Below are 16412 nucleotides of genomic sequence, written 5' to 3'. Positions count from 1 at the left end.
AGGCAGTTGTGGAGGCCAGGTCATTGGGTGTATTTAAGGCAGAGCTCGATAGGTTCTAGATTGGACATGGCATCAAAGGTTACGGCAAGAAGTCCGGGGAGTGGGGCTGAGGAGGAAAGAAGGGTCAGCCATGATTGAACGGTGGAGCAGACTCGACAAGGCAAATGGCCTAATTCTGCTTCTATGCCTTATGGTCTTATGAAGAGTCTCGGCTCAAATCATTGCCTGTTTATTCCCCTCCACAAATGCTGCCTGACCTGCTGAGTTCTTCCACAATTTTTGAGGGAACCGTTTCTCAGGCACCCACTGTAAAGAGGGTACTGGTGCCCGCAGCACCACACAGTTATACAGGACATCAACCGCAACAGGTGCAGGCACAGCCAGGAAGGACCAGGGGCCACATGTCATCAGCAACGTGTAGACACAGCCAGGGAATGCAGGCCATAGACAATGAACTAGCAGCACCACCTGAAACACCCCAGAGCGGGGGAATGTAAACCGTAAACCGTGGACTAGCAGCACCACCTGAAACACCCCAGAGCGGGGGAATGTAAACCGTAAACCATGGACTAGTAGCACTACCTGAAACGCCCCAGAGTGGGGGAATGTAAACCGTAAACCGTGGACTAGCAGCACCACCTGAAACACCCCAGAGCGGGGGAATGTAAACCGTAAACCATGGACTAGTAGCACTACCTGAAACGCCCCAGAGCGGGGGAATGTAAACCGTAAACCGTGGACTAGCAGCACCACCTGAAACGCCCCAGAGTGGGGGAATGTAAACCGTAAACCGTGGACTAGCAGCACCACCTGAGACGCCCCAGAGTGGGGGAATATAAACTGTAAACCGTGGACTAGCAGCACCACCTGAAACGCCCCAGAGTGGGGGAAGAATGTAAACCGTAAACCGTGGACTAGCAGCACCACCTGAAACACCCCAGAGTGGGGGAATGTAAACCGTAAACCATGGACTAGTAGCATTACCTGAAACGCCCCAGAGTGGGGGAATGTAAACTGTAAACCGTGGACTAGCAGCACCACCTGAAACACCCCAGAGTGGGGGAATGTAAACCGTAAACCGTAAACCGTGGACTAGCAGCACCACCTGAAACGCCCCAGAGTGGGGGAATATAAACCGTAAACCGTGGACTAGCAGCACCACCTGAAACACCCCAGAGTGGGGGAATGTAAAGCGTAAACCGTGGACTAGTAGCACCACCTGAAACACCCCAGTGGGGGAATGTAAACCGTAAACTGTGGACTAGCAGCACCATCCTAAATTCACCAGGCCAAACAAACACACACACATACACACACACACACAAACACCTACCTCTCCAGAGCCATAGTGTTTCTGTTTGCCAGCATGTCCCAGATCCGAGCCGTGCGGTCACAGGACGTGGAGGCTATGCGTTGTCCATCAGGACTGAACCGACACCTGGTCACAGTACTGCGGTGCTGATCTGTGCCGAGAAACATCAGAGGGAAGGTTGCTCTGTGCATGCGGAGGGGATGTGGGTATAGGATGCATCTTAGCGGAGGAACGAGTGAGGCAGGGAGACAGCAAGAGGGCAAGGTGTTGGTTGAGGGGTGGGGGCATTGTGGGGGAGATTCAGGCAGGGAGAGGGAATTTTGGACTATAGCTGAGCAGTGGATGACAAGGGGTGGAATCCAGATGGGGAGTGTGGGGTATCGGTCAATAGACAGGAAGTGTGAGCTGATGCAGGGGAGGGGCGGGTGCAGACGGTGGGTGAGGGCCATGGGGTCCACCCAGTGATTCTAATATCGTTAAGCACAGAAAGAGCCCACCAGTCCCCTCTGACTAAGGACACCCCAACACTAAGGATTATGATAAAGAGAATATAGGAAGAAGGAAGGAAAGCACGTCCCTCTACCTTACCCTCCACTTTTTCCCAACACTCTCCCTCTCTTCCCCTGCTCCTTGCCTTTCAGACTGAGGACAGAACTCCCGGATTCGGCTGCTCTCACGTAGACTGCATTGTCAATGTCGCTCCCACACACAACGTGTTTTCCATCACAGGAAATATCACAGCAGGTCAGGGGTCGGCAGTGAACAACGGCCCACTGCAGGGGAACAGGAACCAGGGTCAGACAGGAGATATGGCCATTCAGTCCTTCATGCCTGCTGGCTTCTCAAACCATCTCCCATTTCCTGTCTAGCCACTTCCCATGGAAATTCCTGCTCATCCACCCAATCCAACCCTCCCTGTCCGTGCTTGAACATTGTCCACACATTCCAGGCCTCAGGAGGAGAATCTCACTGCTGACGGCCTTCAGCATCCCGCCCCACCCCCGGTTTCTATGGTAGCAGTGCACAGCATAATGATAAAACTTTGCTGAGGAGATATGTGTTAGATTTGAGATTACAAGCCAGCTGTGTGTGTGTAGAGTGGGAGCTTACTATCCCCGTAGTGGAGACTTCAGACAGAAGAGTCACCAACAAACACCTACCAGAACTTTGCCGGTTTCGACATCCCAGCACTTCAATGACTTGTCCCAGGAGCAAGTGAACAGTCTGCAGTTGGAAACAAAGCCAAGGTCAGGCTGGTTCTAGAGGCAATTGAACATCCAGGGATGTCAGAATCAGGTTAATATCACTGGCGTATGCTGGGAAATCTGTTCTTTTACAGCAGCAATACATAATAGTAAAACTATAAATTACAGTAAGATTATATACAAGTGCAACACCCTGGGAAAGGTTTCACTGCTAATGTAATGGTCTTTCTGTAGAAGTAGTGTTTGGGTTATGGTTAGAGATAACGGATGCTTTGGAATGTGAGCTGGGGCTTTTGTTCGGCAAGAGAAGAAAAGGAGAAGACACTGGAGAGAACCGGTCATAGGATAAGACCCAGTGGGGAGATTGTGATTCGATGGAGCCGGGCGGCAAGATCGATTGAGGATCGGCAAATTGAGCTCCAGCTGGTGCACATTTGACTGTTTAGTTAAAATGAGCCCTTTTGTTTTTTTCTTTCTTTTCTTAACTAACCCTTTAGTTAAGATTCATATAGGTAATTCCTTTAATCATATGCAGTGTGCTGTCTGTTATTTCTCAGCTCTGAGTTGTAACAGGGTTGCAAATTACACAGCATCCACACAGATCGGGCTTTGGGGTGGGAGAGCCGTCTCAATCTCATGGGTTTGGCGGGACCGGAGTGTGTCTTCCCTAGACTTGTGCAGCCCAAGGAAACCAGCAGGGTTTCATCTATATATCGATATACACATATACATACATACATACCGGTATATATAAAATTAAATAAGTAGCGCTAAAAGGGAGCAAAGAAAGAAAAAAGTAGTGAGGTACTGCAACACACATCAAAGTTGCTGGTGAACACAGCAGGCCAGGCAGCATCTCTAGGAAGAGGCACAGTCGATGTTTCGGGCCGAGACCCTTCGTCAGGATCTTCAGGTCGAGACCCTTCATCCTGACGAAGGGTCTCGGCCCGAAACGTCGACTGTACCTCTTCCTAGAGATGCTGCCTGGCCTGCTGCGTTCACCAGCAACTTTGAAGTGTGTTGCTTGAACTTCCAGCATCTGCAGAGTTCCTCGTGTTTGTGAGGTAGTGCACGTGGTTTCAATATATATTCAGAAATCTGATGGAAGAGGGGAAGAAGCTGTTTCTGAAACATTGAGTGTGTGTCTTCAGGCTCCTGTACCTCCTCCACAATGGCAGAAATGAGAAGAGGGCATGTCCTGGGCAACAGGGGTCCTCAACGATGGATGCCACCTTTTTAAGGTACCGCCTTTGAAGTGACCTCAATACTAGGGAGGCTGGTGCCCACGATGGAGCTGGCTGAGTTTACAACCCTTTGTAGCTTTTTCTGATCCTGTGCAGTGGCTCCTCCAATACCAGACAGTGATGCAACCAGTTAGAATGCTCTCCACGGTATGGTGGCATCCATTAGTCTCGCGAGACCATGGATCTGCGCCTGGAAAGTTTCCAGGGCGCAGGCCTGGGCAAGGTTGTATGGAAGACCAGCAGTCGCCCATGCTGCAAGTCTCCCCTCTCCACGCCACCGATGTTGTCCAAGGGAAGGGCACTAGGGCTGATACAGCTTGGCACCAGTGTCGTTGCAGGAGTTGCCAGAATGAGGTTGAAGGCAACGTCGGACTGCCTTAGGGACTCCAGCTCTGGATTTGTCCTCGGGGTTTACTCCCGCTGTGTACATACATCTACTGATGCCTCTGGACACATCTTCAGTGATATTCCTGGAATCATCAGGTGTTTCGGGTCTTTCAACATCATACAAACTCCTCCAGGTGACCCAGCAGGGGCTGATCAGACCCCAGCTTGTGTCCAGATGGCTAGCTACTTATGACTCCATGGCTCCCCTCTATTGAGCCACAGCCATCTTGAGGCCCTCTCTGCCGCATCGGTGGTACTGCGGATGGCTCTCCTCTTCCTCCCTCCCTCAATGCCCAAAATGCTGAAGGCTCTAACTAAGGAACGGGCTGCGAATCCCCGACAAACAACCTCCACTGGGAGACACCTCGCTCTCCATCCAGCCTGCTGACAGCTGCTGACCAGTCCTGCGTACTTGGAGAGCTTCCTTTCAAAGGCCTCTTCCAAGCGATCTTCCCATGGGACCGTCAGCTCCAGCAGCACCACTTGCTTAGTAGACTCAGACACTAGGACAATGTCTGGTCGCAGGGTGGTGGCTGCAATATGGGTGGGGAACTTCAGCTGCCCTTCGAGGTCCACCAGCAGCTGCCAGTCCCTTGCAGAGGTCAGAATGCCTGCAGATGTCCTTTTGGCAGGTATTGGCTGCTCCCCAGCTCTGACAAAGGCAATGGTCTGCTTGGAGGGTCGGGACCGCTTCGCCCACTCAACTCCTGCACTGATGGCTTCAGCGATGGTCTTCAGGACCTGATCATGCCTCCACCTGTACCGTCCCTCACCAAGTGCCCTTGCGCAGCCGCTGAGGATGTGCCCCAGGGTTCCTCGCTTGGAGCACGGTGGGCATGCAGATGACTCTGCCTTGCCCCATGTGTGCAGGTTTGATGGGCTTGGAAGCACATCGTACATTGCCTGGATGAGAAATTGGATGTGGCGTGGTTCGGCTTTCCAAAGATCAGCCCAGGTCACTTTCCTCTCAACCGCATTCTCCCATCTTGTCCAAGCTCCCTGTTGCTTCATTCCCACCGCCTTGCAGGCTCCCATCTCCTCCACTACTGCTCTCACCTCCTCCCGAACTAGACGACACCTTTCCTTCCCTCTGGTGTCCATTTGGGGAGTTGGAAAGGATCCTAGCCCAGCTCGGCCTCGTGTGACCATTCCCACCAGCCTTCTGTGACACAGCCTTGCCTCTGCTTCCTGAACAGCTTCCTCTGCTCTCCACTTCTTGCCAGTTCTCACTTAGATCCCTGCTCTAGCCACCTTCGGGTCACTTGAGTCCCTATACTGTAGCACTTCTCTGGCTCTTGTTACCTTGAATTCTTCCTCCAAGGATTTGAAGGGCAATTGCGGTTTGTTGTGGTGTCCATAGAGTGCGATGCTGCTCAGGCTCTTTGGCAGCCCCAGCCATCTCCTGAGGTGGTTGCTAACCCTCCTCTCTCAGGTTTCGACTGTCGAGATCGGAACTGCATAGACGAAGAGGGGCCACAGGATTCTGGGCAGAATGCCATGCTGATACACCCAGGCTTTAAACTTCCCAGGTAAGCCAGACTTGTCCACAGATTTTAGCCAGCCATCCAACTCGGTGCAGGTTGCCTGAATGGATGTTGTGTCCCTTAAAGAGCTGTCAAAAACTTTGCCTAAGCTCTTGACTGGCTTTTCTGTGATGGTTGGGATGGCTGTGTCTGCGATGCTGAACCGGAACTTGTTCTCCACCATCCCTTTCCTCAGCACCATTGATCTTGATTTGACAGGTTTGAAACGCATCTGGGCCCACTCCACCAGCTTTTCGAGACCTTGCAGAATCCTCTGGCAGCCTGGGACTGATTCTGTGGTGACTGTGAGGTCATCCATGAATGCCCTGATAGGTGGTTGCTGTTGAGCAGAATTCATTCTGGGCCCTCTGCACTCTGGTTCAGCAGACTTAGTGAGCATGTTCATGGCTGGGGAGAACAGTGTCACTGAGATAGTGCATCCTGTGATGATGCCGACCTCCACCTTGTGCCAGGTTGATGTAATTGCTCCTGAAGAGACCCTCATCCTGAAGTTGCTGTAATAATCAGCGATAATGTCTCTGATTCTGCTGGGGACGTGATGTTTTGTCAGTGTGAGCTGCACCAGCTTGTGCGGAATGGAGCCATATACATTTGCCAGGTCGAGCCACAATACTGGCAGGTTGCCCTTGTTCTCTCTGGCCTCCCTGATGAGCTGCGTCACCACACCAATGTGCTCCAGACAGCCCGGCATCCCTGAAATGCCACCCTTCAGGACTGATGTATCAACATAGGTGTTCTTTGCTAGGTAGGTGCACAGCCGGTTGGAAACTGCACTGAAGAAGATCTTCACCTCGACACACAACGGGGAGATGATGCGAAACTGATCTATCTGGGTGGCATTTTCCTCCTTCGGGATCCACACCCCTTCAGCCACTCTCCACTGTTCTGGGATCTTGCCCCTTCTCCAGAAGATTCTCAGGATCTTCCACAGACGCAGCAGGAGTTTGGGGCAGTTCTTGTACACTTTGTACGAGGTGTTGCTTGGTCCTGGAGCCGAGCTTGCCCTTGCTTTGCAGACGACCTCTCTGACTTCCTTTAGTTGCAGCTCTGACATGTCGAACTGCACATCCGATTCAGGTGGATCTATTAGGATGTCGCACTCTCTCAACTCCTGCTCTCTTTCAGGATCATTATATATCTTCTTCAGATGTTGGTCTATGTCTTCCTGCGAACAGGCCAGTTTCCCACTGCGCTTCTCCCCCAGCAACTCCTTGGTGAACTTGAAGGGGTTGGCGATAAAGGCAGCACGTTTTCGGTCCCTTTCACGATGCCGCCTCCGATGCCACTCTGCCCGGTGGAGGACCCTGATCTTCTTTTGTAGTATGCACATCAGCTGGGCCAAGCCAATGCGCTCCTCTTCTGCCTCCTTGTATTGGGATTTCAGCGCTTTCATCTCCTGCCTGATGTTGTGGATCCTCAACGCTCTTTGGTTCTTCGAGTAAGGTGTTCTGGAGCCTTCCTTCTCTTCTTCTCCTCTGAACCATTCCGCTGCGGTGCTGACAATGATTGTTGTCATGGCTTGTAGCTTCCTATTGACCCCTCCCTTTGCCGTTGCCTCCAGAATTTAGTTGATACCTTCATCAAACTGCTTCCACAGTGAAGTCATGTTAGCTGCAGGCCATTTGATCCACCTCCTGTTAGATTTCATGTTAGAGGGATTAGTTTGCAACACTTGGAGGTTCCGGGGTGACTCCGGGCCTGGCCCATCCTTCGTCTCACCAGGTTGGACACCTGCGCGTTGTGCTGCTCCTGCCAGACACTTCATCCTCGCTTGGTGAATTTTCAAGCCGTGATCGTTCTTGCAGATTTTGCCACATGCATACTGCTTCCTCATAGTCGTTTGTTCATTGCCTGGGTCTGATGCCATTGTGTCCGTCCGACTGGGGTGCTCTTTCTCCCCCCCGTCCCGGGCACCCCTGGGGGTATCTTTCCCTTAGGTTCATCGTAGCTTTTGTGGGGGTCCTCCTCTCAGAGGACGCAGATTGGGTTGCCAGCCCGCTCTGCCCTGGTTGCCATCTCTCCGGGCTGTCACTGACTCTCCGGTCGTCACCACTCTTTTCGTGGTTGTCACTGATGAACTCAGGGTGTAAGCTTTTCCCATGAGTGGGTATGGCCGCAAGGCAGCGGAGGTTTGAAATCAGAGTTTTCCCTCTCTTAGATGGACTGCTTTCCCAGGCTGACGAGCTCCATCTACCCGAACCCCATCTCCATGGTATATCTGTAGAAATTTGCAAAAGTCTTAGGTAACATACCAAATCTCCCCAAACTCCAAATGAAATAGAGCCAATGTCATCCTTTCTTTGTAATTGCATCAATATATTGGGCCCAGGATAGATCCTCAGTGATGTTGATACCAGGAACATGAAACTGCTCACCCTTTCCACTGCTGACCCCTCGATGAGGACTGGTGTGTGTTCCCTCGACTTCAGCAATCAGTTCCTTCGTCTCACTGATGCTGTCTCATCACCACTCAACAAGCGAATCTATCTTACTCCTGTCCTGTTGAAGCTGCCTTCTGCCTGTCTGTGTGGGTTCTCACGGAAAGGCTGCATGAGGTCTGCACAGCATAGCCATGTGCTTTCCCCTGCATGCTCTAGTCCACATCCCAAAGCCATGTAGGTTGGAAGATTACTGGGGCATTGTACATTGTCCCCAGTGTGTCAACAATCTCTTCAGCTATATCTTTCAGAACCCTGAGTATAGTCCATCTGGTCCAGGTGACACATCTATATTCAGTTTCCCAAGCATCATCTCCCTCATCATAACGAGTGCACTCACTTCTGCCCCGACACTCTCGACCTTCCACCATACTGCTAGTGTCTTCCACAGTGAAGACCGATGCAAAATACTTGTTCAGTTCACTCAGTATTTCCTTGTCCTCCATTACTATATTGCCTGGGCCTTTTCCCAGCAGTCCCATATCTATTCTTGCCTCTCTTCATAAATCTGAAAAAAACTTTTGGTACCTCATTGATAGTATTGGCTCTCTTACCTTCATATTTCATTTTTCCCTCCTCATGGCTTTTTAATTGCCTCCTGTTTGTTTTTAAAAGCTTCCCAATATTCTAACTTCCCACTAATTTTTGCTGTATTATATGTCCTCCCTTTTACTTTGATGTTGGCTTTTACTTCCCTTGTCAGCCACTGTTACATCATCCTGCATTTAAAGTATTTCTTCTTCTTTGAGATGTATACATCCTGAAGCTCGCAAATAGCTTCCAGAAATTCCAGCCACTGCTACTCTGCCTTGAGCACTGCTGGTGTTCCCTTCCAATTAACTTTGGCCAGTTCCTCTCTCAACTCCGTAATTCCTTTTACTCCACTGTAATTCTGATACATTTGACTTTAACTTCTCCCTCTCAAATTGCAGTGTAAATTCCACCATATTAGGATCACAGTCTCCCAAGGGTTCCTTTACCTTAAGCTCCCTAATGAAATCAGGGTCATTACACAACACCCGATCACGACTAGCTGATCCCCTAGTGGGCTCAATTACAAACTATTCTGAAAATCCATCTTGCAGGCATTCTACGAATTCTCCCTCTTGGGATCGATCCAGCACCAACCTGATTTTCCAAATCTATCTGCATATTGAAATCCCACCACAACATTTCTCTTTTGACATGCATTTTTTATCACCTGTTGTAATATGTAGACCATTTGTAGTCATCTTTGCTACTGTTCAGAGGTCAGTATATAATCTTCATCAGGGTCTTTTCACCCTTGCAGTTCTTTAACTCTACTCACAACGATTCTACACCTTCTGATCCTATGTCACCCCTTTCTAATGATTTGATTTCTTCTTTTTTAACCAACAGAGCTTCACCACCCCCTCTGCCTGCCTGACTGTCCTTTCAACACAATCTGTATCCTTGGATGTTAAGCTCCCAACTATTAACTTCTTTCAGGCGCATCTCAGTGATGCCCACAAACCCATACTTGCAAATTTTTAACTGCACGACAAAACCATCTACCATATTTTGTATACTGCATGCATTCAAATATAACACCTTCAGTCCTGTATTCATCACCCTTTTTGATTTTGTCCCCGTTAGTAATTTTGCCCTATCATCTGTGTCCTTGCTGGCAGTCTGAAAACACACTGTCTCTGCCTATATACCAACTGCCCTATCACTCAGTGTCTCGTACCCCTTCCAGATGAGTTTAACCCCTCCCCAACAGCTCCAGCAAACCTGCCCACAGGGACATCGGTCCCTCTCAGGTTCAGGTGTAACCTGTCTCTTTTGTACAGGTCATACCTTCCCCAGAGGAGATTCCAATGATCCAGAAAACTGACGCCATGCCCCTGCACAAGTTCCTCAGCTACACAATTATCTGCCAAATCATTCTATTCTTACCCTCTCTGGCACGTGGCCCAGGCAGCAATCCAGGGATTATTACACTGGAGATCCTGCTTTTTAGCTTTCTACATAACTCCCTAAATTCTCTCTTCAGGACCTCCTCCCTTTTCCTACTTATGTCATTGGTGCCAATATATACCAAGACTTCTGGCTGTTCACCTTCCCTTTTTGGAATGCTGTGAACCCAACCTGAGATGGCCCTGACCCTGGCATCCGGGTGTCTCTATCACGTCCACAGAATCTCGTCTCCTCATCTAACTGGGTAATGATCCCATCTTTGAAAGGACCATGTCTAAAGCTTGACTCAGTAGCCAAACAGATGCAAAAGAATGTTTTCTGAAGCTGCAGTACGACAAAGTGAGATTGTGGGTGTGAGGGCAACAGTATAAAATACACACCAGCCTCAGTAACACACACTTGCACATCCTGATCCATGTACAGCCCCAGATGCAAAGTCTGATCCATGTATAGCCCATAGACCTGCACGTACTATGTACTCACACACGTATATGTACTAACACACGCATGCACAAGAATGTAACACTCACACACAACCCCTGATCCCCACACACTTGTAAATGTATTAACACACACTTACTTGCATACACCACTCACACACAAACACACAACCCCTGATCCCCCACACACACGTGTATGTACTAACACGCCCATGCCTGCACCATCACACACCTACACGCACACACATTCTGTCTCCCTGTGCCAGTGTGCAGTATGGTTAGTTCAATGTCTCTGCCATGGGCCTAGCCATCAGTGAGCAATGCTGCGCAGTAGAAAGCTCACCTTTCGTTGTCGGGACTCATGCAGCACTGGGTGACTGGGGCAGAATGCAGCCCGAAGACAGAGATGTGAACTCCAGTTGACACGTCCTGCAGGAGGCAAATGACAAACACTCCGTCACCCTTGGCAAACACAAATGGCAGTGATCTGTGCTACAGTGTGTCGGTAAACAGACGGCTGCTGTCACAGAGCAGAGGGATGCAGTGAACTGCTAGGACTGCAGCACACCCTCCACTGAGGGGCAGACGGCGTTTAACAGGTAATATGTTCTGTGCATGCACAGTGGTCTATAGGAACATGGGTTGTATGTATGTACAGACAGATGACAATCAATTTGAACACTAGCAGAGGGACATATTTCTATACTGGGAGACAAGAGGAGAGGCAATCTCTCAATAGTACAATGGACACTTCGTACTTAAATGTCAAATGCCTGAGTAAACGAAGATAACTTGCAGGACTCTATGGTCCCTTGAAGTCCACTTTTGTGGATGGCTTGAAACCAGATATTGCCAAAAAAGGTGAAGCTGTCAAAGCCGAATCATCGTGATCTAGTACAAGCTGATAAACAGGAGGAACAGGGTATCAAAACCTGAATAAGATAATTACAGATGGGTCATTTATCTGTTGATCAACAGGGACTGATCAAGGGGTATGGAGAGCTAAAGTCTCAACGTAGGTTACATAAGAACATAGGAAATAGGAGTAGGAATCGGCCATCTGGCCCATCGAGCCTGCTCCACCGTTCAATAAGATCATGGCTGATCAGGCCATGGACTCATCTCCACCTACCTGCCTTTTCTCCATAACCTTTATTCCTCTACCATGCAAAAATCTATCCAACCTTGTCTGAAATATATTTACTGAGGTAGCCACCACTGCTTCATTGGGCAGAGAATTCCACAGATTCACCACTCTTCGGGTTGATGGGAGTAGACAGTTTAAATTGTCCAGCATGGACTAGATGGGCCAAAGGGCCTGCTGCTGTGCTTCACTTTTCTATGATTCTGTGGGTCAATAGTCATTGCTTGCTAGTCAACAGCCAATACCTATTTACCAACAGAAGAAGCTGAACTGGAATTCACTGTGTGTATCGCAGCAACCTCAGTCTGAGCCACACCTCTGAAGCCAATCCCCTAAAGCAACACGTCGCTTTTGTGGCAAAAAAGTTAGGAGTTTCTGGTATAGGAAACAAGATGGACAGCAGAAACAAACTCGACAGAAACTTCATTCCCTTACCTTGCAACAGTTTAACACGGTTTCAACAATGTTGGATGTCTCATTCAAAGAAATGACTAAGCCCTTCCCTGCAGCCCTCATTTGCCCTGATACAGTGAAAATCAGGTGGCTTATGTCTTAACTTACTAATTGGAAATGAATTTGCTGAATTCTTGTTAGATTATGATGACCATGACTGTGCAAAAATAACCTGCCCTGAAGGTGTAAATTATTACAAAGAAACACCTCTATTGAACCCAGATCTGATACTGTACACCGATGGCTCTTCAACGATTGAGGAAGGAATTCAAATGGCTGGGTGGAACTGACGTGCATGGCTCCTGATACCTCTGTGCCACAGGCGGGTCTGAAGGCCCTGATGGATGTTTGTGAGTTGGTGGAAGGAAGATCAGCTAATATCTACACTGATTCTCGATATGCTTTTGGAGTTGTTCATGATCTTGGAAACTAATGGAGGCAAAAGGAATTTCTTAGGGCCGTAGGGACCCCAATCAAGAAAGGCCATTAGTACAGGAGTTCATGAATCTTATACAATTGGTCTCAGAAGCAGCTGTATTAAAATGCAAAACACACTCAAAGATGACTACAATGGAAAGCCATGGAAATGCATTTGTGGATGAAATTCCAAAAAAGGCAGCATGGGATGGAGTAAAGAAACAAAATGAGTAGAAGTTAAAAGAATTCAAAGAATTAAAACAAGTAACGAGAAAATATGCAGTGAATTCAACAACGGAATTATGGAAATGAAGTTGAGCCCTGTATCACAGATGTACAAGATATTCAAAAGATGCGAGGTCAGTGCTCTAATCAGGAAAAGTGGTTCTGGATGGAGAATGGTGGGAGTTTAAACAGTAGTGGAGTATGGAGATATGGCACTAGCCACAGGCTAGTAGCTCCAACTATGTTGCTTCCTCATCTGGCACAGCAAATACACTCCCTAGGACAGATTAGAGTGCAAAAGATGATCAACACATTCTCCCATTGGTGGTGGAATCCAAAGTTCAGGGCACAAGCTCGCCAAATGTTTGAAAGATGCATGACATGCCAGGAAACAAATCCTGGAGCAGAGGAAAAGCCACCACAATTAAGTACTCCCTTCCCACCTGGTCCATTTTTATGTTTACAAGGGGACTACATTTCTTTACCAAAGTGTCAAGGATACTCGGAAGCACTGGTAATAATGGACAAGTTCTGAGGATGGGTGAAGCTATTCCAGCAAAGAAAGCAAAGGAATTATGTTGACTGATGAACTTTGAATGGTCTTTTCATTGTCCACATCACTCAAGAGTCATCTGGATGAATGGAACGTCAAACAACGACTAAGTATCATGAGGAAAACATCACAGCAACCCCAAACAAGAAAATTAGATTAAGTCCTTTGAGGTAGGAACAAGGAGTCCTATGTCACTGATGGGAGTCGTCAAACTTAGAGAGGTAGATATATACATACATTATGGTTGACAGTTTAGTTATGTGTGAACTATTGTGTCACTGATGGGAGTCCTCGAACTCAGTGAGGCAGATATATACATTATGGTCGACAGTTTGGTTAACTATTGTGTGAAAAATTAACCCAAGCTGTCCAGTCTGCTTCTCAACAGATTTGTGTCACTTGGAGTGATCCATCAGGAGGAGGACACACCCTGATTCCTGTGAGTGGGTCCTGATTAAGAAACCACATGAGGAACCATTGGGACCTAGATAGGAAGGTCCTTATCAAGCACTGTTAATTACCAACTCTGCGGTGAAGGTAGAAGGTAAAAGTAAGTGGATCCATGCCTGCCACTGTAAGCGAGTTAAAGTGGTAGCCAATGGACAACAAGTACAAGGATGATCACTAATAGGGTAGTTCAAACTCACATGAGTGTGCCTACTTACAAAGACGATCATTCTAACAATAACTTAATCACTTTAATATTTCCATAACATAGGTGAATTTTGGATTCTTTTATACTTACTGTAGATACAAGCTTTTCTGCTTCTGAATTTTTAGATATAATGATTCAAGATGTGTGACTTAGAATCAAAGGAGAGGAAATTCTGGATTAGACTGTGTAATTGTTACTTCCCTTGTAGTTTAAATTCCTTATGCTTGTTTGTATTTTTATGTAATTACTCAAGTACGTGTCTCCCCTGATCAGGGTCACATGAAGCCATGGGAGCAGGTTGTGGATGGGCAGATGAGATCAGAATCAGAATTGGGTTTAATATCAGCGGCATATGTTGTGAAATTTGTTACCTTTACAGCAGCAGTTAATGAAATACATGATCAATAAATAGAGAAACAAGAACTGAATTACATTAAGTACATATATGTCTATTAAATGATTAATAAGTAATACAAAAAATACAATTAAGGAAGTAGCGAGGTAGTGTTCAGGATTCAATGTCCATTTAGGAATCTGATGGCAGAGGGGAAGAAGCTGTTCCTGAATCGCTGAGTGTGTGCCTTCAGGCTTCTGTATCTCCTTCCTGATGGCAAAAGATGCATATCACAAGTCCTGGTTATGCGACAATGACGCCAGGCAGACAACCTCAGAAGAGAATTCACCTGTCTTGTAACTGCCCACAAGAAGGCAATTGCAAACCTGAAGAAAAATTTCAGAGGAACAATCATGGTCATGAAGGATAGAACACCTTACGAAATGGCACTGAATGATGACCATGATATGTACATGTAATTTTTTCAGTGTGTGTTATAGTGGTTACAGTTCCATTTGGCTGCAGTGGCGCGATTTTGTATTACTTCAGTGGGGGCTTTCTGATTGGTTCATTTGACCAACAGAATTTGAATGGAATGTCTCTTATCTGTGGAAATTCAATGGAATTAGCAAACTGGTACAGGAGGACGAAACCTGTTTGTTCAGTGTCTCAGCAACACACATCAAAGTTGCTGGTGAACGCAGCAGGCCAGGCAGCATCTCTAGGAAGAGGTACAGTCGACGTTTCAGGCCGAGACCCTTCGTCAGGTCTAACTGAAAGAAGAGCTAGTAAGAGATTTGAAAGTGGGAGGGGGAGGGGGAGATCCAAAATGATAGGAGAAGACAGGAGGGGGAGGGATGGAGCCAAGAGCTGGACAGGTGATTGGCAAAGTGGATATGAGAGGATCATGGGACAGGAGGCCCAGGGAGAAGGAAAAGGGGGAGGGGGGCAAGCCCAGAGGATGGGCAAGGGATATAGTCAGAGGGACAGAGGGAGAAAAAGGAGAGTGAGAGAAAGAATGTGTGTATATAAATAAATAACAGATGGGGTACGAGGGGGAGGTGGGGCATTAGCTGAAGTTAGAGAAGTCGATGTTCATGCCATCAGGTTGGAGGCTACCCAGACGGAATATAAGGTGTTGTTCTTCCAACCTGAGTGTGGCTTCATCTTTACAGTAGAGGAGGCCGTGGATAGACATGTCAGAATGGGAATGGGATGTGGAAGTAAAATGTGTGGCCACTGGGAGATCCTGCTTTCTCTAGCGGACAGAGCGTAGGTGTTCAGCAAAACAATCTCCCAGTCTGCGTCGGGTCTCGCCAATATATAGGAGGCCACATCGGGAGCACCGGACACAGTATATCACCCTAGCCGACTCACAGGTGAAGTGTCACCTCACCTGGAAGGACTGTCTGGGGCCCTGAATGGTGGTAAGGGAGGAAGTGTAAGGGCATGTGTAGCACTTGTTCCACTTACAAGGATAAGTGCCAGGAGGGAGATCCAGTGGGGAGGGAAGGGGGGGGACGAATGGACAAGGGAGTCGCGTAGGGAGCGATCCTTGCGGGAAACGAGGGGGGGAGGGAAGGATGTGCTTAGTGGTGGGATCCCGTTGGAGGTGGCAGAAGTTACGGAGAATATGTTGGACCCGGAGGCTGGTGGGGTGGTAGGTGAGGACAAGGGGAACCCTATTCCTAGTGGGGTGGTGGAAGGATGGAGTGAGAGCAGATGTGCGTGAAATGGGGAAGATGCGTTTGAGAGCAGAGTTGATGGTGGAGGAAGGGAAGCCCCTTTCTTAAAAAAAGGACATCTCCCTCGTCCTGGAATGAAAAGCCTCATCCTGAGAGCAGATGCAGCGGAGACGGAGGAATTGCGAGAAGGGGATGGCATTTTTGCAAGAGACAGGGTGAAAAGAGGAATAGTCCAGATGGCTGTGAGAGTCAGTAGGCTTATAGTAGATAACAGTAGATAAGCCGTCTCCAGAGATAGAGACAGAAAGATCTAGAAAGGGGAGGGAAGTGTCGGAAATGGACCAGGTAAACTTGAGGGCAGGGTGAAAGTTGGAGGCAAAGTTAATAAAGTCAACGAGCTCAGCATGTGTGCAGGAAGCAGCGCCAATGCAGTCG

General features: G+C 48.1%; 1 protein-coding gene across 3 annotated transcripts in view; it reads right to left on the bottom strand.

Moving 5' to 3' along the window:
- Positions 1-14673, bottom strand: part of LOC140210342 (uncharacterized) — a 56463-nt gene extending 41790 nt beyond the window's left edge. For 2 of the 3 annotated variants that reach the window (XM_072279217.1, XM_072279219.1), the window contains exons 1-5: positions 14049-14673; positions 10855-10940; positions 2473-2536; positions 1947-2085; positions 1334-1463 (exon numbers count right to left, since the gene is read on the bottom strand). In XM_072279217.1, the coding sequence (XP_072135318.1) occupies positions 1334-1463; positions 1947-2085; positions 2473-2536; positions 10855-10874 (353 nt within the window). In that variant the 5' untranslated portion in view covers positions 10875-10940; positions 14049-14673. The remainder of the gene's footprint in view (positions 1-1333; positions 1464-1946; positions 2086-2472; positions 2537-10854; positions 10941-14048) is intronic. The other variant, XM_072279218.1, reaches the window with a different exon arrangement.
- Positions 14674-16412: the final 1739 nt, after the last annotated feature.

Source organism: Mobula birostris, chromosome 15, assembly GCF_030028105.1.
Source record: "Mobula birostris isolate sMobBir1 chromosome 15, sMobBir1.hap1, whole genome shotgun sequence".
Taxonomy (NCBI): Eukaryota; Metazoa; Chordata; class Chondrichthyes; order Myliobatiformes; family Myliobatidae; genus Mobula; species Mobula birostris.
Note: the sequence above shows the minus strand (reverse complement) of the source record. Positions and strands in the feature narration are given on the sequence as shown.